At 43.5% G+C, this 25,515-nt stretch overlaps 1 protein-coding gene across 2 annotated transcripts in view; it reads left to right on the plus strand.

The window, feature by feature from the left end:
- MANBA (mannosidase beta) overlaps positions 1-25,515 on the plus strand; it is a 106,139-nt gene that overhangs the window by 51,003 nt on the left and 29,621 nt on the right. For both annotated transcript variants that reach the window (XM_079784965.1, XM_079784966.1), the window contains exons 8-11: positions 143-294; positions 1,983-2,100; positions 4,211-4,297; positions 8,243-8,410. In XM_079784965.1, the coding sequence (XP_079641091.1) occupies positions 143-294; positions 1,983-2,100; positions 4,211-4,297; positions 8,243-8,410 (525 nt within the window). The remainder of the gene's footprint in view (positions 1-142; positions 295-1,982; positions 2,101-4,210; positions 4,298-8,242; positions 8,411-25,515) is intronic.

Consider the following 25,515-nt stretch of genomic DNA (forward strand, 5'->3'; position numbering starts at 1 on the left):
CACAACTTTGTGAAATAGCATTAGTTTTTGTTTTAATTTTGAAATGTTATCTTCAAATACATTTCTTTTGTTATAATTACAAAACTCTATTTCATGAGGAAGACTACAATATATTTTTCATATTTAATTCTGTTCATAATAGGTTTTTTTTAGGACAGTGGAACTGATACAAGAGCCCATAGAAGGTTCTCCTGGTCTGAGTTTCTACTTCAAAATTAATGGATTTCCCATATTTCTGAAAGGATCAAACTGGATCCCAGCAGATTCGTTCCAGGATCGAGTAACCTCTGACTTGTAAGTTATCATCTTTCTTTTCTTGTTTCTCTTTTATTAACAGAGCCACAAAGCTTAAGAGTTGCTCATTCTTACTTTCGTTAGTTCCAGTCAAAGGAATTGAGGGGCAATATAAAATTCTAGGGTAAAAATTTTTCTAAAGATGATTAAAGTTGCCCCCCCCCCGCCCCCGCTACTGTTTTGAAGAGCACCTTAAATATTTTTGTTCATTCTTTTAAATACTTACCTCTTCATGCTAAGATATCTGCATATTCCTTCACTTTTACCTTAATAAAAAGAACTAAAAACAACCTTTAAAATTTTAGATCTAGGAAAAAAATTCAAGTATTTTTCTGAAGCTGTGAGAATAGAACAATATAAGAGAGTAATATATATATTTTTTTAAATATATTTTATTGATTTTTTACAGAGAGGAAGAGAGAGGGATAGAGAGTTAGAAACATCGATGAGAGAGAAACATCGATCAGCTGCCTCTTGCACACCCCCTACTGGGGACGTGCCCGCAACCAAGGTACCTGCCCTTGACCGGAATCGAACCTGGGACCCTTGAGTCCGCAGGCCAACGCTCTATCCACTGAGCCAAACCGGTTTCGGCAAGAGAGTAATATATTTTTTTATTAGGTTTGTAAACTACTGTCTTTGGGATAGTGAAGATAAGCCTTGTGAAGTGAAAATAAACACTTGTTTTTTAACAAAATATATTTTTATTGATTTCAGAGAGGAAGGGAGAGGGAGCGAGAGATGAAAACATAAATGATGAGAGAGAATCATTGATCGGCTGCCTCCTGCACTCCCCCTACTGGGAATCGAGCCCACAACCCAGACATATGCCCTTGACCAGAATCGAACCTGGGACCCTTCAGTCCGCAGGTCGACGCTCTATCCACTGAGCCAAGCTGGCTAGGGCTAAACACTGTTAATGTATTTACAAATGTATAAATATGCATTGTAGTATATTATTAGATGTTTAGAATGTAGATGTGGTTGGTAACTAAACTCTAATTTTGCCCAAACTTGTAGTAATTTCCTTTTACTTCAAAATGTATATGTTGTTTTGAATTTTATATTAAAATGAAATTATTCTCCAGACATAGGCCCAGATAATTAGCTGTCTCTCTCTTTTAAATGCTCCTCTCCTATCTGGCTGTTTTGGTGGCAGCTGTTCAGCACAGCTGGGCCTGTTAGTAAACCTGCCCGTGGGCACCTTTGCTCAGAGTCAATGCTCTGGGTCCCGGGCTGGCCTGTTAATGGTCTTTTTCATTCCTTTCTGGGCATTGCTCTGGAGATGGAAGGTACATGCTCTCAAAGTGGCCATAAATTTCTAGACTTTTCTTTTTTAATTTTTATTGATTTCAGAGAGGAAGGGAGAGGGAGAGAGAGATAGAAACATCAATGATGAGAGAGAATCATTGATCGGCTACCTCCTGCATGCCCCCTAATGGGGATCGAGCCCGAAACCCTGGCATGTGCCCTTGACCAGAATTGAACCTGGGACCTTTCAGTCCACAGGCCGACGCTCTAGCCACTGAGCCAAACCAGCTAGGGCCAAACCATCATCATTTTAAAATGTGTTTTTCTAGCAGAGATTTTAAATGTGTTTATCACCCACAATGTGTTTCTTAAAATCTTTTTTTTTTTAGCATCCCCAAGTTTTCAGATTAGTGTTTATTTTAAAAATTTCTCTATAGGTTATCACTCCTTTTGCAGTCTGTCGGGGATGCTAACATGAATACTCTTCGGGTGTGGGGAGGAGGTATTTATGAGCGAGATGAATTCTATGAACTCTGTGATGAACTAGGAATAATGGTGAGTATTTGATAGCATTTTATTTCTTGACTAGAGGCCCAGTGCACGAATTTGTGCACTGGTGGGGTCTGGCTGGCCCGTCCTAATCCGGGCTGATCTAGCTGGGCTGGCTGGGGGGAGGGGTCGTGGGAGGTTGGCCAGCTGGCCCCACCCCCTGGTCGAATTCCCTGTTGAATTCCAGGTCAAGAGGATAATTTACATATTAGCCTTTTATTATATAGGACTAGAGGCACAGTGCATGAAATTCATGCATGGGGTGGGGGGGCTCAGCCCGGCCTGCACCATCTCCAATCCTGGATCCCTCAGGGGATGTCTGACTGCCAGACATGCCTCTCGCAATCTGGGACTGCTGGCTCCTAACCGCTCGCCTGCCTGCCTGCCTCATTGCCCCTAACCACCTCTGCCTGCCTGATCACCCTTAACTGCCTCTGCCTCAGCCCCGCACCCGGGACCCAGGCTTCCCTCCTCTGGCCAGCCACAGGAACCTGGGACCCAGGCTTCCTCCCTGTGGCCAGCCGCAGGCACCTGGGACCGGGGCCGGCTTTGCCTGGGCTGGCCACAGGCACATGTGCCCGGGACCACAGTCGGGCGGCTTCTCCTGGGCCCAGCTTTGTCAGGAAGGACGTCTGGTCTAATTAGCATGTTACCCTTTTATTAGTATAGATATGTTACTTTTTCAGCATTCTGAGAGGGTGATATTGATCATTCCTTCTTTTCTCAGAGTCAGGAATGATGTTCCTTTTTTTTTTTTTTTTTTTTGCAAAAGATTAAATGGCATCTTAAGAACCAAGAGCCAGAGTTGATAGCGAGTATCACAATTATTTAATTATTTTTGAATGACAAGCATTCTCTATAGTAGTTATATCAGTACATATCTATCTACATTTTCTTTGTGATTTGAGATTATGCATAAAAAATAAAATAAGATATTTAAAAACTTTAACTTTAAGGAGCACCGACAAGCCCTAGAGAGAAGAAAAATAATAAAGTAAAAGTATGCTAGCACTCCCAACATGTTTTGCATTAGTGAGGGTTACACAAAGGAAATGTATTTTTAGTTCTGGTATCACAGTTCTAAAATTTAAAGCTCTCCATAGAAGAGTAGTAATTATAATAATATTGATAATGCTGATGGTCATGATGATGTGACAATATTCTGTAATATTCATTGAGTGCCAGGCATTGTTCTCCGTGCTCTGCATCTATTATTTTGTCTGAACTTCATGCCCATTCTATGGGTGGTGGTTGTTGCTCTGTATCCACATTTCACAGAGAAGGAAACTGACATGTGCAGGGTTAAATAACTTGCCCACAGCACATGGTGGGGCTATGGCAGAGTCAAGGTTCCCACTCAGGCCCACTGAATCGGGGCCCTGCTCTCAACCACTTAGCATGACAGCCTCCCCAGGAATGAGCTTATGTGGTGTCAGTACTAAAATGTCCATGTAGTAATTATTTTTGGCCATGAAAATGTATTCCTTTGTAAACAATGTATGCTTCTTTCTTTTTCTGTTCTAATTAAATTTATCTTTATTGTTGAGAGTATTACAGATGCCCCCCCCTCCTTATTTTCCCCCGTTGTCCCCCTCCACCAGTTTGCCCCTCCCCAGGTCTTTACCAACCTATGTTGTCTGTATCCATGGGCTATGCATATATGCATATAAATTCTTTGGTTAATTTCTTCCCACCTTCCCCCTCCTCCCTTTCCTCTGAGAAATGTATGTTTTTAATAGTCTGGTCCATCTCTCAATACCAAATTCCAAGTGACAATTTAGAGTGAGTTTGGAGTAGGAGGGGCTGGGGTAGGAAGCTTCATTTTGAATTTTATATCCCCCTCAACACACTCACTATTTCCTTACTTGAATTCTCAGTCTTTCCTGCTTACCTTGCATTTTATCTCCTTGGGTTTTCCTACAGTTATGTGCAGTTCTGAGAAGTCACAGGGACCCCGAGTGCCTCACACATAGTAGTGCTCAAATGATCATACTCGTCGGATGAACTTGGTTTTTTATCTGCATGAAAGATGATCCCCACAGTTCAGAGTGAAGAATGTATTTCTGGGTGGTAAAATCCATGGGAGCGCTTTATCACCTTTGATTTGATTTGCTAGGTATGGCAGGATTTCATGTTTGCCTGCGCCCTTTATCCAACGGATTCGGACTTCCTAAATTCAGTGAGAGCAGAAGTTGCTTACCAGGTACGTTACTACCATTTCAAGAAGAAGGAAAAGGCTTATGTTTTAGTTTTGCCTTTTGTTAAACCACTCCACGTTTCTTTTTGTTGTTCTCTGTACTAAATCTGATGAAAAATCACAATCAGGTCATTGTTTTCCTAGGTGATTCCACCCAGTCTCATGGCTTAACCACATTACCACTCTCATACTTATCTCTGGCCCAACTTCTCTGCTGAATTCCTGGTTCTTATATCCAACTGCTAACTTGGTGCCTCCTCTTATGGACATCCCAAATGTAACATGTCCAAAACAGAGTTATATTACCTTCCCTGAACTTGCTTTTCCAGCAGTTTTCAATAATTGGCAATGCCAGTCTGAATTTCTCAGGTCAAAAATTTAAAGTGATTCTTGACTCCTTGATTTCTTTTGCATTCCATATATACACACTTATATTTGTACTAGAGGCCCTGTGCACGGATTCGTGCACCGGTGGGGTCCCTTGGCCTGGCCTGTGGGGATCGGGCCAAAACCGGCTCTCCAGCATCCCATGAGGGGGGGTCCCATATTGCAGAGGGCGGTTCTCAGGTGACGCACCCCAGAATCGGGCTCCCTACTCTCTGGTTCTGGGTGCGTCACCCAAGAACCACCACTGCCAAGTGACCGCAGCTCGGCAGCTCCTGTGTTGAGCATCTGTCGCCTGGTGGTCAGTGCACGTTATAGCTACTGGCCAGTTGGCTGGTCGCTTAGGCTTTTATATATATATATTTATACATCTGTAAATGCAAGGAAGTGATTATATCCTAGCCCCATCCCCTGAAGAGGCCTAGAAACAATGAACAGCATAGTAATATTGAGACTCCTTATACTGAAATAATATTTCCCATTAAGAGAAGGTCTTCTTAGAGAAATGGCTGATTTCAGGTGTGGGACAGGAAATATACTAGATTATCCTGGAAGATTTTGACACACAGATAACAAGGAGGCTATCAAAGATATGCCAAAAGGACTTTGGAGGGACTCTGACCAACCCAAAGTGGGACAATTTGAGGTTCAATAAGGATAAGAATGTCAGTGGGTTGAAATCCATCAACTGTGTTGAAATACATGAGTTTATAATTAAAAACTGTGTATTTGCATGAAAAAGCAAAACAAAAGCAAGGAGATGATTACTGTTACACTCAAGATAGCGGCTATTTTGGAAGGAGGACAGGACTATATTGGGAAGGTGGTTGGTAAAGTTTTCTTTCTGGTCTGGGTGGTAGTTATAGACTGATTGCCTTATAACAGTTTACTATGCCATAATTTATGTTCTTTACCTGTGTTTTATTAAAAAAATAAGGTTTTAAAGTACAAATAGGGACATCCCTTGCTGAAAGCCCTCCAGATAGAGTTAAGGATCCTCAGCAGGCACTGTCCCGTCTCTGCCTGCCTCTCCACCTCACCAAGCACCACCTCCCCTGTGTGTATGCCCTGGCCCACCATCCCCATCACCTTCCCTTGTGGACCACCTCACTCATTCTCTCTGGCCCCTGTTAACCTTGAGCAAGGCTTCCTCAGGTGAAAAACCTTTCTGAATCTGCAAATCTAGATGAGGTCATTTGCCCTTTGTGAGCCACATCACACTTTGAATTCCTTGTTCAGGTGTTGTCACCCCTGTAAAGTTGCAACCTCTCTGAGGCCAGGGTTTGTTCCCTTCTGTGTCCCTACTCCCTGGCTGGATTATTCACCAGGTGGATGGATGAATAACTTTTAAAGTATTGCTTATAGTTATGTAATAGTTATATAACTATATTATAGTTATTGATTATAGGTTGCAAACATTTCAACTTTTTTTTTTTTTAAATCCTCATCCGAGGATATGTTTTTTTCATTGAATTTTTTCGAGAGAGACAAGGGGGAGTGGGAGATAGAAATATCAATGTGAGAGTTTCTAGAAACATTGATCGGTTGCCTCCTGTTTATGCCTTGGCCAGAGATTGAACCTGCAACCTAAGTATGTGCCCTGACTGGGAATTGAGCCTGCAAGCTTTTGATGTATAGGATGATGCTCCAACCAACTGAGCCACCTGACCAGGAGGCAAACATTTCAGTTTAATCTTTACTTTTCTTTCATACAAATAATTTAATATGATATCTGCGTGCCTTCCAAAAGAGGAGAACTTTTAATGCAGAGTTCATTAACATTTTAAATGGAAGCTCACCATGAAATTCTCAGTCAGTTTGAAGAGTATCATAGAGTCACTGAAGTTTTCTTGCCTCTTCAGTGTTTGTATCACCAGCACCACAAACATGCCAGTCATCGCTGGTAGCAGCCTCACTTACCTGGGCATATGTAGAGGCAAATAAAGGAAATACTGTTTATAGGGATGATTTAGAAAAACCCAGGATGTTAATTTTTTTAAATGAGATATATCTCTTTAATGCATCGCTGTATCATGTATGAATTACTTAGCATCTTGAATGGAGACCACAGTGGAAACAGCAGCTGGGATCCATCACTGTGATCATCCATTACTGTGCAAGAGAATGGTAAATACCACCGAGGTTCTATTGCTAAACCATGTTCCAAAAGACTTTCTCGTGACGGTTGACTCCCTTTGTTGTCCTCGAAGGTTTAATTGCCCTCTTCTATTGGGGTGCATCTCCCAGTGTGTCAGAAGACCTGGCTGGATCTTTCCCCTTACGTAGGGCCGACCCACAGTGAGCCCAGGTCATGCAGACCTCAATTTTTTTCAATATTGTTAACTTTGTATTGCATATTCTTACAGTTTATTTTAATGCATAGCACACACAAAAGGATATTTTCCCCATGTCTTTTATTTTTTATTGAATTTATTGGGGTGACATTGGTTAATAAAATTGTATAGGTTTCAGGTGTACAGTTCTGTAATGCAGCATCTCTATATTGTATTGTGTATTCACCATGCCAAGTCAAATCTCCTTCCATCACCATTTATCCTTCCTATACCCTCTTCCACCTCTCCCCACTTCCCTTTCCCTCTGGTAGTCACCATACTATTGTCTGTGCCTATGAATTTTGTTTGTTTGTTTATTGATTTCAGACCTCAATTCTGGAGGCTGGCAGGGTTTTAGATAGATTCAGTAACAGCCTTAGTTGATTTCTTAAGACATGACATTGATACTTATTTCAGGAGACATCCTCTTGATGCCCTAATCTATTTTTTTCTTTAGAATATTCCATATGTTTGTCTTCAACTTCCAGAGCATCTCTGGTACTCACTTGCTTTGTAAAACCCTCTCTAGTTCATACGGGTTTTGATCTTGGTGGATGGGAGCCTCAATACCTCTTTCAGCCTATGTTCTGCCTCATTTGTATCTTCACTCAAAGCCCCAACTTGCTCTTGAGATGACTAACCCTGTCATTTAATGTAACATCTCCTGCATTCTGTACTTCTTAGAACCTTGTTGTGGCTGAGTCAGATAATGCTGAGCTTGATTTATTTGTCATGTTTAATAAAAGAAATTATATTTTCTTCAGTTTTTGTATAGCAGAGAAGAGTAGCCTTACCTTATCAGTATTTAGAAAATCTAGATAAAAAGAATCTCAGAGATTTTTAAAAATGTATTCCCACAGGTAAAGTTATAGCCATTTTCTAATGGGCTTTTTGGCATGTCAAAATTTATGTGCAGAGCTGGCCGGCCTGGCTCAGTGGTCGAGCTTTGAGCTATGAACCAGGAGGTCATGTTTTGATTCCTGGTAGGGCATATGCCAAGGTTGTGGGCTCGATCCCCAATGTGGGGCATGTGGGAGGCAGCCACTCAGTGATTCTCTCCCATCATTGATGTTTCTATCTCTCCCGCTTCCTTCCTCTCTGAAATCAATATAAATATATTTTTAAAAATTTATGTGCAGAAATTCAATGGCTATAATTTTATATTTATTATAGCTCTGAGTTTTTTTTTAATGTTGAGCACTTGAAAATTATTTTATGTTTTCTTACATTTTAGATCAGGAGACTGAAATCTCATCCCTCCATCATCATATGGGGTGGAAATAATGAAAATGAAGCCGCGCTAATGATGAATTGGTATAGCATAGACTTCACATACCTCCCTACTTACATGAAAGATTATGTGAAACTGTACGTTGAAAACATCCGAGAGCTCGTTTTGGAAGTAAGTAATGGTTTTTAATGCAGTAGAATTTAAGAACCTGTTTTAAAAATGGATCAGTTTGAAATTTGGTATAATATATTTTCATGCCCTTTATTTTAGTGCAACCTTCAACAATATCATTTTAATGCAGAGCAGTCCATTGTAATGCTGCAGCCTGTGAAAGGATTCATGGGTTTTGGACTTCTTTAAGAATCAATGTATCTGTGGATCTCCCACACATACAATATTGTGTTTATAATAGAAGGTTGTCACAGACACTTTGGAGCCCATCCAGGGATCCCCAGTGGTTGTGAATCTATATATTAGGTGATGTATTGAAATGCCACTTCTTTTCTTTTTTAAAAAAATACATTAAGATAGTGAATTCTGTGAATTAATTTTCTAATGATAACCTGGTCCTGGTATAAGCATTATATAGTTAAATGCTTTCTTCTTTTCCTTTATGCCAGATATAATTTGCTGATATTAATTAGAATTAAAAATATTCATATTCACAAGTGAAATTGGTCTCTGGTAAGAATTATAAACTCAAATGTTTGAAGGAGCCAAATTTGTTTTTAAAAATTGAGTAAAGCGGAGTAGTGGAGGCTCACAGAGAGAGAAGAGGGGCTGCGGCAATAGGAGAATGGACGTTGGATCTCTTAACGTTTATATTCAGGAAGCCGCTTCCAGCAGCTTTTTCATACAAACATCCAGTCTCAGTTTGTGATGCGGACTTTCCTAGAATCTCTGAAAGGTTCACAAACGCTTTGCAGTGACTGGCCTTGGGGGGCCGTGACTTTGGCCTAATGGCCCCAGGCCAGGCACTAGTGGCAGCTGGCCTCAGTTAGAAGCTTAGCCTTTCCCAGGTACCTCCAAACCCAGCACAAGTGCCAACCACTTGTAGATAACTTGGCTCACTCAAGGTGGCCCCAGGCTGGGCACAGGCAGTAGCCGAAGAGGCCCCAAGTGAACACATGTTATGGCCAGCTTCAGACCACATCAGAGCACCGCCCAGTCACCTCCACAAATGACACCCAAAGGGCAGACTTGGTAGGCATGCTAGCCTAGCTAAAGCAAATTCTGGTTTGAGGGTCAGCTTCTCACTCCTCTGTAGTCACGGCCATTTCTCACAACCAATAGACTCAGGGTCAGTTGTTCCCATTGGCATGCCAACGGAAATTAAGGATTTACTACAACTGGAGCTGTACGCACACAAGGGACACACCTGAAGCATACAGATAAGGTGACCAGGGAGAGTGCACTACTGGGCTCCACCAGACACCTACTACATAAGGCCGCTCTAGCAAGACCAGGAAATGTAGCAGCTGTACCTAGTAGGAAGACAAAGAAACATCTCCCAAATGAGAGAATAGGAGAAATCGTCATAGAAAGAACTAAATAAAATGGAGACAAGAAAACTACCACATATAGAGTTCAAAACACTGGTTATAAGATGCTCAATGAACTTAGGGGAAGAGTGGACAATCTCAGTGAGAACTTTAACAAAGAGATGGGAAACATAAAAATGGAGATAGAAAACATAAAAAAGAACCATTCAGAAATTAAGAATACAACAACTGAAATCAATAGTAGATTAGATGACCCAGAGGATCAAATCAGAGATTTGGAAGACAAGGTAGCAGAAAGCAATCAATCAGAACATCAAAATAGTAATAATAATAAAAAATAATAAAAAAGAATAGTTGAAGGGATGTCTGGGACAACATTAAGCATACCAACATTTGCAACAAAGGGGTACCAGCAGGAAAGAGAGCAAGGAATTGAAAACCTATTTGAAGAAAAAATGATGGAAAACTTCCCTAATATGGCAAAGGAAAAAGACACCCAAGTCAAGGAAGTACATCTCAAACAAGATGTACCAAAAGAGGCCTACACCAAGACACATCATAATTAAAATGGCAATTGTTAAAGGCAAAGAGATAATCTTAAAAGCAGCAAAAGAAAAGCAATTAGTTACTTACAAGGGAGCTCCTAAAAAAGACTGTCAGTTGATTTCTCAACAGAAACTTTGCAGGTCAGAAAGGATTGGCATGACATATTCCAAGTATTGAAAAGCAAGGACCAACAACCAAGATCACTCTACCCAACAAAGCTATCAATTATAATCAGAGCACAGATAAAGAGCTTCCCAGACAAGAAAAAAAACTAAAGGAGTTTATCACCACCAAACCAGTATTACAAGAATTGTTAAAGGGTCTTCATTAAGAAGAAGAAAAAGACCAAAATATGAATAATAAAATGGCAATAACTACATACCTATCAATAATTACTTTAGATGCAAATGAATTAAATGTTTCAATCAAAAACATAGGGTAGCTGAATGATAAGAAAACAAGACTCATATACACTGAGTGGCCAGATTATTATGATCTCTGAATGCATAATAATCTGGCCACTCAGTGTATATCCTATATAATAAAAGGCTAATATGCAAATTGTCCCCTTGACCAGGAGTTCGACCAGCAGGCAGGCTGGTCAACCGTCCATGTCCCCTCCCCCTGGCCAGGCTGGCCGGACCCCACCCACGCATGAATTTATGCACTGGGCCTCTAATAAAAAATATATATATATATATATATGTATACACACACACACACACACATATACACACACACACACATACATACATACACTGAGTGGCCAGATTATTATGCGTTCAGATATCATAATAATCTGGCCACTCAGTGTATATGCTGAGTCAAGAGACCCATTTTAAATCAAAAGACACACTCAGACTTAAAGTAAATGGATGAAAAAAGAAAGATATTTTATGCAAGTGAAAACAAGACAAAAGCTGGGGTAGCAATACATACATCAGGAAAAATATAAAACTTTAAAACAAAGGCTACAACAAGGGACAAGGAAAGACCCAGCAATCCCACTTCTGGATATTTATCCAAAGAAACCCAAAACACTAAATTGAAAAGAAAATGCACCCATATCTTTAATGAAACATTATTGACAATAACCAAGATATGGAAGCAACCTAAGTGTCCATTGATAGACGAATGGATAAAGAAGATATGGTACATATGTACAATGGAATATTACCATAAAAAGAGTGAAATCTTGCTACTTGTGACAAAATGGATGGATCTAGAAGGCATCATGCTAAGTGAAATAAGTCAGACAGAGAAAGACAAATACCATATTACTTATATGTGAAATCTAAAATACAAAGTAAATAAACAAACAGAAACAGACTCATCAATAGAGAACGTTTTGATGGTTGCCAAATGAGAGCGGGTTGGGAAGATGAATAAAAAGGGGCAAGGATTAAGATGTGCAAATTAAGGAAAGGAAAAAGAAGGAGAATAAAAAATATTAACAATAAAATGGCAATATGTACATATCTATCAACAATTGTATCTAAAAATCAAACTAAATGAACAAAGAATCTAATGAACAAAATAAACTGATGAATAAAATAGAACCAGAGGCATGGAAATGTGGAACAGACTGACAAGTCTCAGAGGGAAGGGGAGGTGAGGAGAGATTAATCAAAGATCTTATATGCATATATGCATTACCTATGGACACAGACAATAGGGTGGTAAAGGCCTGGGATGGGGCAGGAACCAGGTAGAGGGGGACAATGGGAGGAAAAAGGGGGACATCTGTAATATTCTCAACAATAAAGATTTTAAAAAATGATGTGCAAATTGCCAGTTATAAAAACAGTTATGGGGATGTAAAGTACAACATAGGAATAGAGTCAATAATCCTATCTAATAAAAGAGTAATATGCAAATTAACCATCACTCTGCCACACTCACAAAGCCACGCCCACCAGCCAATCAGGAGTGAGTATGCAAATTAACCCAACCAAGATGGCTGCAAACAGGAGGCTTGGGTTGCCCCGGCGATGGAGGAAGCCAAGCTTTCCGCACACCTTGGCCGGCCAAGGCCTCCACTCAAGGCTACAAAGTTTAAATTATAGAAGATAAATAAATCCCAACAAAAATGGCTGTGGCCATGGAGCAAGCAGGAGTCTTGGCTCTGCTCAAGGCTACAAAGTTTCAATTATAGAAGATAAATAAATCCCATATACCAGAGCCTCTGCTTGGGTCACTGGGGGGCGTGGCCGGCCTGCAAACCACCACAGGCCCCTTGCCCAGGCCACCCCATGCCCCAAGGGAACCCCCACCCTGATCCAGGACACCCTTCAGGGCAAATCAGCTGGCCCCCACCCATGCAGCAGGCCTCTATTCTATCTAATAAAAGAGTAATATGCAAATTGACCATCACTCCAACACACAAGATGGCTTCCCCCATGTGGTCAAAGATGGCTGCCCTCATGTGGACATAAGATGGCCACCACAAGATGGCCAGCAGGGGAGGGCAGTTGGGAGGGACCAGGCCTGCAAGGGAGGGCAGTTGTGGGCAATCAGGCCAGCAGGGGAGGGCAGTTGGGAGGGACCAGGCCTGCAGGGAAGAGCAGTTGGGGGGGACCAGGCCTGCGGGGGAGGGCAGTTAGGGTTGACTAGGCCTGCAGGGAAGGGCAGTTAGGAGTGCCCAGGCCTGCAGGGGAGGGCAGTTAGGGGCAAACAGGCTGGCAGGGGAGCAGTTAGGCATCAATCAGGCTGTCAGGGGAGTGGTTAGGGGGTGATCAGGCTGGCAGGCAGAAGCAGTTAGGGGCAATCAGGAAGGCAGGCAGGCGAGCAATTGGGAGCCAGCAGTCCTGGATTGTGAGAGGGATGTCCGACTGCCCAAAATGGGCAGTCGGACATTCCTCGAGAGGGTCCAGATTGGAGAGGGTGCAGGCTGGGCTGAGGGACACTGCCCCCATGCACGAATTTCGTGCACCTGGCCTCTAGTGTTGTAATAATTAGTATGGTGTCAGATGGGTATTAGACTTATCAAGGTGATCACTTTGTAAGTTGTATAAATATCTAGTCACTATATGGTAGACCTGAAACTAATATAATATTGTATATCAACTATAATTAAAACATAAAAATTATTTAAAAAAATAAAATTATATAAGTAAATGCTAAAGTAAGAATTTGCTATCTGTATAATATATGAATATGTTGGTGTATGATATAAGGGGCAAATGTAGAGGAAAGAGCTGGTTCCCAGCTCCACTTAGGGCAGTTCTCTTTGCACCACTCTTTGTTTGACAGGCATAGCATACTTGTATTTACTACATGCATATATATTATATCTTAATACAAATTGGCCTGTTTTGCAGGTAGAGGAAACAGCATTTTTGTTTGTTTTTGAAATAGTGCCTTAAAAATGTAACTTTTTAGAAACTTTAATGTTTATCATGTGATTTACTAATGTGATTGTATTTACAGTTTCAATTGTAATTAGATATTTTAAGTATTTGCCTATATCCTGAAGCAGTTCTATACAGGATATATTTAAAAGAATACTATATGATTTTGGTACCCAAATATGCCCAGTTGATGGCACTATTCTATTTATGTGAAGAAACTTCAGTGGGATTACCTGAAAAACATAGGCTTAAGTTTTTAGCTTTCCTGATATGCTAAGTCATGTATCATGAAGAATTTTTCTATTCACAAAGTGTCGTGGTTTAAGCTTTAATTAATATTTATAGAACATTTATTTTATAGTCTTTTAACTCACAGTATTAGTATTATGTTTTTCATATCTGATGGATTTAAGAAATAGATTTTTATATCTAATGATTTTCATTTCATAGCTTAATTATTAAATGGCCATGATTTCAAGTCCTTGCTGGGTCACTACATGTCTATGTAATGTTGGGCAAGTTACTGAATCTCCACTTTCCTATTTATAAAATTGGGTTAACAATAGGTACTAACTATTAAGAGTTGTTATGTGGATTAAGTGAGTTAATGAATGGAAGGTGCATTACACAGACTTGGGCACATAGTAGACTTTTAATTCATGCTAGTCATCATTCTCATCCTTGGTTGGTTTTACTAAGCAAGCTAGGTATTCAGATAGTTACAAACTTTAATGTCTAATATTAACACTGCATCCTTGAACTTAAATATTTATTTGAAGATGGACAGGATTAAGTGCTATATAATCATTACTGTGATTTTTGTGAAAGCATTAGGCATTTAAGGAAAGGGACCATGATTGATCTATCCACACACTAATTGTAATAATTAGTTTCCTATTGTACATCATACTTAAAAAAATAGTCATTTAGTTGGTTTATCTTATGGTATCTCTTGGTCTGAATAAGAATTTATGGTCATGACCTTGAGAGGGGCCATTTGATAGAGTAAAAATCAGGCCTTAAGATTAACTGATACAAAAATGGAAAGAAATCATAGTGCATCATCAAGGACAGATATTTTTAGGGAGAGACTCATTAGTGATTTTACTGAATGGCTCATCTTACCAAATTTTCAAGATTCTGGAGGAATGGGGTGGGGGGAATCAGTCAATCTTGATTGATTAAGGCCAATTGATTGGCCTTCTCCAATTTTACTTCAAAGCCATTATAACAGAATATTGTTTAAAATTCAAGAGTACCTACAATCTTACCATGCGTTTTTATGTTTTAAATTCAACCACCATCTGCTGCGTACCTTTTACGAGGAGCAAAGCCTCCTTCCCAATGCTGTGGGGAAACTTTTCCTCCTGGGCTTCCAGTCTGTGCTCAGGGAAAACATGGGGAGAATTACAGGGCAGAGTGAAAGAAGTGCTATAAAAAATGCAGTGCCAGCATGGTGGGAACTATGTGGAAGACCATCATTTATTTTTTTACTAGAGGCCCGGTGCATGAAAATTTGTGCACTCTGGGGGTGGTCCCTCAGCCCGGCCTGTGCCCTCTTGCAGCCTGGGAGCCCTCGGGGGATGTCCACCTGCAGGTTTAGGCCTGCTCCCTGGGGAATTGAGCCTAAGCTGGCAGTCAGACATCTGTTGGCAGTCCGGGAGCCCACAGTTGGACATCCTTAGCACTGCCAAGGAGGCGGGAGAGGCTCCCGCTACCACTGCTGCGCTAGCAGCAGTCAGCCCAGCTTGTGGCTGAGCGGAGCTCCCCATGTGGGAGCACACTGATACCAGGGAGCAGCTCCTGCTTTGAGTGTCTGCCCCCTGGTGGTCAGTGCGCGTCATAGCACCAGTTGTTCCTGGTCATTCCGCCATTAGGGTCAATTTGCATATTATCCTTTTATTAATAGGATTTTTTTAAGACCATAATTTTTAAATGGAAAGATCTAGGAAGGCTTTTAAGTAAAAGGTGACAACCCTTAAAGGTGGAGTAGAATGTGAGGCAAAGGATTGTTCAGTAGGTGTTTTAGGCCAATAAAACAATGTGAATAGAAGTAAAAAGATGTAGGAAGCAGCAAGCAGTGCCCAGTGCTTGAAGCAAAGGATTCCTAACTTGGAAAGTTAAAGATAGAAAAGTCAGCTTGGAAACAAATCTTTTAAAAATATATATATTTTTATTTATTTCAGAGAGGAAGGGAGAGGGAGAGAGAGACAGAAACATCAGTGATGAGAGAGAATCATTGATTGGCTGCCTCCTGCGAACCCCATACAGGAGATTGAGCCTGCAACTTAGGCATATGCCCTGAACCGTGACCTCCTGGTTCATAGGTCGATGCCCAACCACTGAGCCACTCCAGTCAGGCTGGAAACAAATCTTAAAAGGACTTTGAATGTTATGGAGTTGGGCTTTATTCAGTAGACAGTAGGAAGCTAGTGGATATTTGGGGGGAGGGGGGACCTTTATCTGACCCGTTCTGGAAGGTACCTTTACTAGCAAAGAATTAGGGAGGTGAGAGATTCCAGGTTAAGAAACCAGTTATAAAAAAAACAGGAATATCAAGTTATTGAGAATAATAACCGCCAGACATTGATATATTAATTATGATTATTGTATTAATTAATATTATTATTAATTAATTCCTCCATTAGGGTCAATTAGTAATGATATAACTGCTTTAGTAATGATATAACTGCTTTATAGAATTTATTTATTTAATTTTTGTAACTACCCTGGAATGTAAGTAATATAATCTTTGTTTTAGAGATGAAGGCATTGGAGGGTTACAAAGATTAATTACTCGTGGTCATATTGGGTATGCACTGAGTGGCCAGATTATTATGATCTCTGAACACACACACACACACACACACACACACACACACACACACACACACTGAGTGGCCAGATTATTATGCGTTCAGAGATCATAATAATCTGGCCACTCAGTGTAGGTAATAGAGTGCAATGGAGTGGGGCTGGAAATGAGGTGATGGAAAAAAATATTTGAATTCAGAATGACTGAATGCCGGGGGGGGGGGGTAAAATAGAGAGGGGGAGAAATTGAAGATGACTCTTACTTGGGTACCCTTAATGAAGGTAGGAAGCACAGTCAAATAATTTTGTGATGAATAAATAAGGACTTCTGCTTTGAATGGTTGGATTTGAAATGTTGGCCGGACAAGCCAGGTGGAAGTGTGGAGATGGTTACTGGGAGTAGAGTGTGGAGGTGAAGTAGTCCGGGAGTAATCGGAACATTTGGTGAAAGGGAATGCCTTGGGAGAAGGGAGTGACAAGGAGAGGCTTAAGAGAGAGCTCTGTCCCTGGGAGAAGGAGAGGGGAGCTGGGGAAAGAAGAATCAGAAAGGTCTGGGGAAACCGGAAGGTGAAAGAGTAGTGAATGAGCCCCAGGGTGGAGAGCACTTCAGAAACAATGGGTGGTAAACAGTCATTTACTGCACACCAGAGAGCCAAGAGTGTGGGATTTTTGCTTTGTTTGGTAAGTAGAAGTCCACGGATAGTTTTTTTTTTTTATTTTTTTTTATTTTTTATTTCTTTATTGATGAAGGTATCACATATTTGTCCTCGTCCCCCCATTCCCATCCCACACCCCTCCCCACACATGCCCCCACCCCCCTGTTGTCCTTAACCGCTGGTTAGGCTCATATGCCTGCACGCAAGTCCTTTGGTTGGTCTCCCCCTTTACCCCCACCCTTCCCTACCCTCCCCCTGAGGCCCGACAGTCTGATCCATGCCTCCTTGTTTCTGGGTCTGTTCTTGTTCATCAGTCTATGTTGTTCATTATTTCCCCTAGATGAGTGAGATCATGTGCTATTAGAAATACACTTATAAGAACCGAAAATGAGACAAGCAATAATGGTTATGGTGACAGGCAAATGAATCAGTGTGTAGTGAGTTTCTTTCTGGGCCAACAGTTCTTTTGAGACCCAATTTCAATGTCCAACAGTTCCTTATGTGTACATGTCAGCACTGACATTTCAGTTCTGGATGGTGGACAAATGGTGGTAATGCAGGTCCGACTCTGTCCGGTTTGGTCCTGGGCAATCTGCAGTGATGCACAGCTGCTAACTGCTAGTATGGGGAGGCCACATCAGCGTCTTCCGTCTCTGGACTGCTTCTCTTCTGTCTTCATGGCTGGAGTAGTCCTGTCGATTCCTCTCTTGCTGGAATCCACATGGTCTCGGAGTTGTTTTCTGAAAATATACAAACATATTCTCGACCAAAGGTTAATAAAGGAATATTTTCTATAAATTTGACTGGGGATCCTTTTTCAATTTTTGCCCAAATGATTTTCCTCTGGCTTGTTTTGTCACCTTGTGTGTTTTTCATGGGTGTCTTGCTTTTAGCCTTACAATTAATTTTCTAACGTATTAATTTTCTAGATGTAATTTACTTACAGGATATTTTTCCTTACATGATATTCCTCTACTATCCCCTCCTTTTTTGATTTAAATGTTAGGAGGCTTTTGAAAATTTTATAATGTATTCTTGGTGGCTTTTAAATTTTAATTTTTTGCACTATAATATAGCTGTTTTAGGTTCATTATATGGTGCACACTTTTATCATGAGATGAAGTACCAATAAAAATTTTAGTTGACTCTTTAGGAACACCTTTTTGTCTGGTACAATTAATTTTTCTAGAATATTCACTTGTTTCAACTAGCCAATTTAAATTTGTCTGAAAACTTGACTACTATTTTACTGTCAAATTTATTACTCTAACAATAATCTTGTTTTACCCTGTAAATATTGGTGGAAGGGATTATTTGCCTTCTTGAGTAGGTCCTGAGCATTCCTGGTGGTAGGCTGGATTTAGATATCGTAAACCCCCTTCCCCACACCATGGGTACAGGGCAACTCAAACAATTCTTGTTGGAGTGAGAGGGCAGCTGCTGTCGGCCAAGTCTCTGTCGGTCACCTGGGTCCTGATCTGAGCTGGGCATGGGAAGCACAAAGCAGCCATGGGGGCAGGAGACCTCCCTCAGAAGGGGCTAGGATTCAGGCCCCTGCAATGTTGGGGGGGGTGAGGGTCTGTGCCCCACCTCTGTTGATCCCCAAATTCTCTCCTGATGGCCCCTCTGCGACTGTGCCTGTCTTAGGTTGTTCCTTCCTTGAGGAATCTTACCCGTCATTGACTAACCAGCCATCCTCCGGGGCCAAGCAGGGTGATGTGAGGTTCAGTTTTGTCTCCTTGGTAGCCTATGCCCCCGTGGCCTCCATGCCCAGCACCTGCCTTGGGATCCCCTCGCCTGCTGGCGGGGCCCCAGCACTGATCACATATCTTTTGGAACCCGGGTTTCTTCTCCAGGGAGGGCTCAGTTCGCTCTACTGGGTGATAGACAGATCCATGGCACCAGTCGTCACGAGACTTCAACCTCGACATGAACTGATAGCTCATGCAACAGCTGTGAGCAATTGAATTGTGAGAAGAGGGTCTCTCTTGGCCTAAAGGGTAAGAGGGACCCATATAGAATGCTCAGGTGCCCTCCCAGGAGGCCCTCTACCCAATGAAAAGGGTTAAATCCTTACATGTCCTTTTTAAATTGCTGCCAGACATTCAAAGAATTAGTTTGTATGTTTGCTTGGGATAATTGTATATTATGCTGTAGTAATTCTAAAGTATCAAGAGATGTGTTAAGTTTGTCTCCAAGCACCAAACATATGACTTTTTTTATTTTATTTATTTTTTATCCCCAAGGGTGCGAGGAACTATTATAAGTACAGGGGGTGTTCCAAATCTGGGAATAATTTTTAATGACAGTGTAGGATAATATCATGTAAGGATATTCTTTGTTCTAGTCCATGGGAATTCCTTTTCAGACTGGCTGTCCATTTCTTTTTATATAGACAAGGTCTTAGTTACATTTTCTGCACCTCCACCGGGGGCACGTAATGATAGTAGTGACACCCTTTCTTTGGTGTCCACGGATAGTTTTTGAAAAACTAAACTAAAACCAAAAACAGTTTTAATCAAGTGGAATGATCGAGAACTTAGTCAGGGACTGAGGAGTGAGTGGGTGTAAAGAAATCTGCTGGACTGCAGGGATCAGAGGGAATTGTTGATCTGGATGAGAGGAGTCCTTAGGCTGAGGGAATGGGGCAATAGAGAGAGATTTCTTTAAAGACTGGAGGATAGTTGATTGGCTATGGTTCCAGAGTAAAATGAAAAGATGGCCAGAACACAGAGAGAAAGGCTGGTAAAGAAAAGAAATGAGTGTTTTTTTTTCTGTGACAGAAGAGAAACAAGAAAAAATGGATATAACAAAAAAAAGTGAAACTTAACAGAAAAAATTATTTTCTGATAATCTATTTCTCAGGGAGGCCTCAGTGGCCTTCTAGAATATGTTTTGTTTCCAAAGAGCCCTGTACTTTTCCTTCACATCATTCATCACTCTTACCCCACACTTGTTCAACATCTGGTTTCACCACTAGATTTCAATCTATTCTTTTAAGAGGTCAGCCAGATGCCTGTCCTGTTCCCTGCGGACTCTTCCATACACAGAAAGAGCTGCGTGCCTGGCCCGTAGCCAGCGCTCCAGAGATTGGATGTATTGGTACTGGACAGCGTCACAGGTTTTCTCTATTTTTGCAGTGCTGCAGAATGCCCGACACTCAGTCGACACTTGATACATACTTGCTAAATGAACGATTCTTCTCAGCGCAATAGGAAGTGAGTTCATCGGTTGAGGTGATAATAACCAAAACCTTTTGCGTGCCCCCTGTGTGCTGGGCACTACATTAAGTGTGTATCTGCTGGCTGCTGGCAGAGTTGCACTGGTTTGCATGATAAACATTTCTTACTCACTAACTCTACTCCTGGCTGCTCCCGATGGACAGGCAGCCGTCCTCCCTTCCGAGACACAGGCCCTTTCCACCTTCTAGCTCTGCCATCGCCTAGGCCCTGCACCTGGGGGAAGAGGATGAGAATAAGGTGCCTGTCCCCACAGAGGTGCAGAAGCTAGGAAGCCACTTCCTAGGGACAACTCTATATATTTTGGAAATGGGAACATGAATTTTGGTGGACACTGAGCTACCTCTTCCACACATAAGTTCCTTACCATTCGCAATAGCCCTATGAAGGAGGTACTGTTTTCCCCATTTTACAGATAGGCTACTGAGGCTTACACCTATCCAAAACCAATAAGGTTCTGATTTAGGGTTTAAACTTTGGTCCCACCTGACTCAGTAGCCTCTATTCTTAACTACTAGACCAGTGTTTCTCAAGTGGAGGTGATTTTTGTCCCCAAGGGACAGGGGACATTTGGCAATGTCTATTGATCTTTTTTTTTTGGGCGGTGGGGGAGGGGGGAATACTGGCATCTAGTGGGTAGAAGCCTGGAATGCTACTAAACATCCTAGAATGCATAGGACACCCCCAACACACACACATACACACACACACACACACACACACACACACACACACACACATTATCAGGCCCCAAATGTCATTTGTGCCAAGGTTGAGATATTCTGCACTAGTCTGTACATTACTCATCATGGGAGAAGGTAAGGTTGAGGAAGACATGATAGAAAAAGATTAGGAACAGCTGCTGTGAGGAACAAGCTAAGTGTCAATTACAAAAGGACTAGAGGCCCTCAGCATGGCCTGTGGGGATTGGGGAGGAGCCGCTCCTGCTCATCCCGGTCAGCTGAGCAGCAGCGCTCCCACTGTGGGAGCGCACTGACCACCAGGGGGCAGCTCCTGCATTGAGCGTCTGCCTCCTGGTGGTCAGTGCACGTCATAGAGACTGGTTGCTTGGGCTTTTATATATATACTAGAGGCCCGGTGCATGAAATTCGTGCAAGGAGGGGGGTTGTCCCTCAGCCCAGCCTGTACCCTATCCAATCTGGGACATCCCTCTCACAATCCAGGACTGCTGGCTCCCAACTGCTTGCCTGCCTGCCTTCCTGATTGCCCCTAACTGCTTCTGCCTGCCAGCCTGATCACCCCCTAACCACTCTGCTGCCAGCCTGTTTGCCCCCAACTTCCCTCCTCTGCCGGCCTGGTCACCCCTAACTGCCTTCTCCTGCAGGGTTGATCCAACTGCCCTCCCTTGCAGGCCTGGTCCCTCTCAACTGCCCTCCCTTGCAGGCAGGGTGCTTCCCAAGTGCCCTCTCCTGCTGGCCATCTTGTGGTGGCCATCTTGTGTCCACACGGGGGCAGGATCTTTGACCACATGGGGGCAGCTATATTGTGTGTTGGAGTGATGATCAATCTGCATATTATTCTTTTATTAGATAGGATAGAGGCCTGGTACAGGGGTGGGGGCCAGCTGGTTTGCCCTGAAGGGTGTCCCTGATCAGGGTGGGGTTCCCTTGGGGCGTGGGGCGGCCTGAGCGAGGGGCCTGTGGTGGTTTGCAGGCCGGCCACGCCCCCTGGCAACCCAAGCAGAGGCCCTGGTATCTGGAATTTATTTTCCTTCTACAATTGAAACTTTGTAGCCTGGAGCAGAGCCAAGCCTGGGGCTCCCTCCACGGCCGGCAGCCATTTCTGTTGGGGTTATAATTGAAATTTTGTTGCCTTAAGCGGGTGGGCCTGGCCAGCGTGTGCGGAAAGCTTTGCTTCCCCTGTTGCTGGTGGCAACCCTGGCCTGCTCTCTCAAGCTCCATTCTGCCGCCATTTCTGTTTGAATTTGTTTACCTTCTATAATTGAAACTTTGTAGCTTGAGTGGAGGCTTAGGCCTGGCAAGGGCAGGCAGAAAGCTTGGCTTCCTCTGTTACCTAGGAAACCTTGCTCTCTGTGGCTGTAGCCATCTTGGTTGGTTTAATTTGCATACTCGCTCTGATTGGATGGTGGGCATGGCTGTGGGTGTGTCGGAGGTATGGTCAATTTGCATATTTGTCTATTATTAGGTAGAACTAGAGGCCCGGTGCACAAAATTTGTGCACGGGGTGGCGGGGGGAATCCCCCTCAGCCCAGCCTGCACCCTCTCCAATTGAGGACCCCTTGGGGGAGGTCCAACTGCCAGTTTAGGCTCCATTCACAGGGCAGCAACAGTTAGACATCCCTCTCGCAATCCGGGACTGCTGGCTCCTAACTGCTTGCCTGCCTGCTGGCCTAATCACTATCTAACTGCTCCCCTGATGGCCCCCAATTGTCCTGCCCTGCTGGCCTGATGGCCCCCAACTGCCCTCCCCTGCCCACCTGATTGCCCCTAACCACCTCTGCCTCAGCCCCCACCACCGTGGCTTTGTCTGGATGGAAGTTGGATGTCCAGAAGATGTCCGGTCACCTAGTCTAATTAGCATATTACCCTTTTATTAGTATGGATGGTTACTGAGCCGTCCATTCTGGGGAACATGGGGAAGTGGCCTTATGACTCAGAGACCAGGGACTCGACAGGAAGCTGGGAGGTCTGGTCTCGCTCAGCAGAGGATGGGCCTGGGATCATGGGTGAGGCCTGGACTGTGTTTAGCTCCAAGGAGCCTCCCTTCTCCAGGCACCACTTGCTCAGTGGCCTCCCACACACACCCCGACATGGGTTCAAACACGCAACCTTTCAATGTACAGGACGAAGCTCCAACCAATGAAGCCACCTGGCCAGGGCAGTTATTCTTCGCTTTTATTTTATTTTTATTTTTTACTATTTTTTAAATTAAATCTTTATTGTTGAAAGGTTTACATAGGTCCCCTTTCCCCTCATTAATCTTTTCCAGCCTACAACCCCCTCTAGGCCCTCACCACCCCATTGTCTGTGTCCAGGGATGATGCATATATGTACACAGACCATTGGTTGATCTCTTCCCACCCACCCACCGTCCCCCGCCTTCCCTCTGAGGTTCCACAGTCTATTCATGCATCTGTGTCTCTTTTTGTTCATCAGTGTATTTGGCTCATTAGGTGTTAAAAGTGCTCTGGTTGTGATCACTTGGGTTTTCTAAAGATGCAGTCATATCATGTACAAATCTTTTTTCTTTTTCCAAATTTACTTGTGGACACATTGGGAATATAGATACCAGAAACAGAAGTCTGTGAATAAGTTGGGAATTGGATGCTTTTTCTTTCGTTACGTTGTGTATGTGATCCTGTGCTCCCGCCGTGTTGAGAACACTGAGTACTCTGGCTGCAGGGAAGCTCTCATTGGCAACTCATCCACATAGAGCCATCGCCTCCCTCTCCATCAGCCGTAGCTTCCAGGACAGACGCATGCACCCCTCAGCAGAGGTGGGGGCACTTGGCCACCTCCCACAGGCTTGCCCCCTATCATCACCTGGTGGTGCCCACCTTCTGCATATCACCCTCTTGTTCCTACTCCCAGGCCATTCCATGCACTTCCTCTCAACCAGCCCCCTCTCTCCTCCCATCATGTCCGGAGCCCCAGGTGCTGTCCCTGCGAGGTCTGTGACACTCCCTACCAAACCATTTCATCTCATTCTTTCATGGTGTCCAGTGTTTTTTCTGCCTCATTAACTTGGTTTGAATCTGAACGGAAATGGCTCCATCTTCTATTCCATTTGTGTCCTTTCCACCCCTAAGTTAATGCCGTGTCCTTAGTATGTGGCTATGAGATGTCTCTATGACTGAGCTAGGAAACCTTTCATGTTTCTCTTTCCTTTTCTTTCATCTCAGGATAACTGAGCTCTGTGGTTTGTGTGGGACCAAAGGCTCTGGGAATTCAATGCTGAGCCCTCTGAACTCATTTTATTCTTTATTGTATTATTTAATTCCTGGGGTTGAATTAAACATGAAAATAGAAGAAAATATACCCTTAGATATACAATCTGAGTTATTACCTGGAGATTTCTGCGGGAGCTGACACTGAGTTATGAGACCCATGTGTTTATTGGTCAGTTTCCTCACCTATGGAACGAAGGTTGAACCTGCCCCTCGGATCCTTTGAGGTTGGATATGATGCATCCAGAGGGATTAACTGGCGGCTCGGAGAGTAAGATCAGAAGTCAACAGACACTTGTTTCCTTTACCTGGACAGAGTTAGAAAAACACAACTCTTTATCATAACACCTGGAAGGGCTATGCCTGTGGGAGGAGGTGCAGGGAACCGGGGCTTCCCCCTTGCTCCTGCCCCGCCCTCCCTCCCTCCATCCCTGCACAGGCCCAGCCGCCATCAGGGAACCACCCATCTCTCAGGGAGGAGCATGCGCAGTTTCTTGAAGACACTGAAGCAGCTGGGGAGTAGGGAGGTGGTGGTTTTCCCCCGTGAGGAGGCGCTGAAGTCCTTGTTGAAGTCTCTGCTCTGGAGCCTCTCACAGCTGAGTCCTCGTCCAGGAAGGCTGTGCAGTGGAGGCTCCACGTGCCTTTCAGAAGAATGTCAGCTGGGGGAGGGAGCAGGAGGTCTGCCTTGCGCCCGCTCGCCAATCCCCAGTCCCGCTTCGCTGCCACCCAGCCCGATTCCCTGTGGCTCGCCATTGGCCATCCAGCCTGATGGGAGCCTGTGGGCCAGGGATGGGGGAAGTGGAGGGGAGGGACCAAGAGGTGCTCCATGCACTTCCTGGTTACCGGTAGGCCTTTCTGGTCGTGATGACCCTAGACTTTTGGCCTGGAGCCAGCGCGGACACCTGGCTACCCTCCTCCGATGGCAGGGGAGCTGGGTGTCCGCGGCAGCCTCCCTCAGCAGCTGCGGATCCGGCAGTTCAGAGGCGCGGGGAGTGGGGGGGTGGGGGGAGGGGGGGCGGGGGTCCCGCCCCCCGCGCCTCTCAACGGCTGGATAGGCCACCCCGAGTCCCGCCCCCCAGCCTCCCGCCGCCCAATCGTGGGCGTAGCGGAGTGATGGTAATTTACATATTACTCTATTATTAGATAGGATAGACAGAAAGGATTGGCAAATAGTAGAGAGGTACTGGTGGTTGTTTAATGTGGAAGAAGGTAAGTGGTTCTATTCCATTGCTATTGGCTGC

This window comes from Cnephaeus nilssonii (genome assembly GCF_951640355.1).
Source record: "Cnephaeus nilssonii genome assembly, chromosome: 1".
Taxonomy (NCBI): Eukaryota; Metazoa; Chordata; class Mammalia; order Chiroptera; family Vespertilionidae; genus Cnephaeus; species Cnephaeus nilssonii.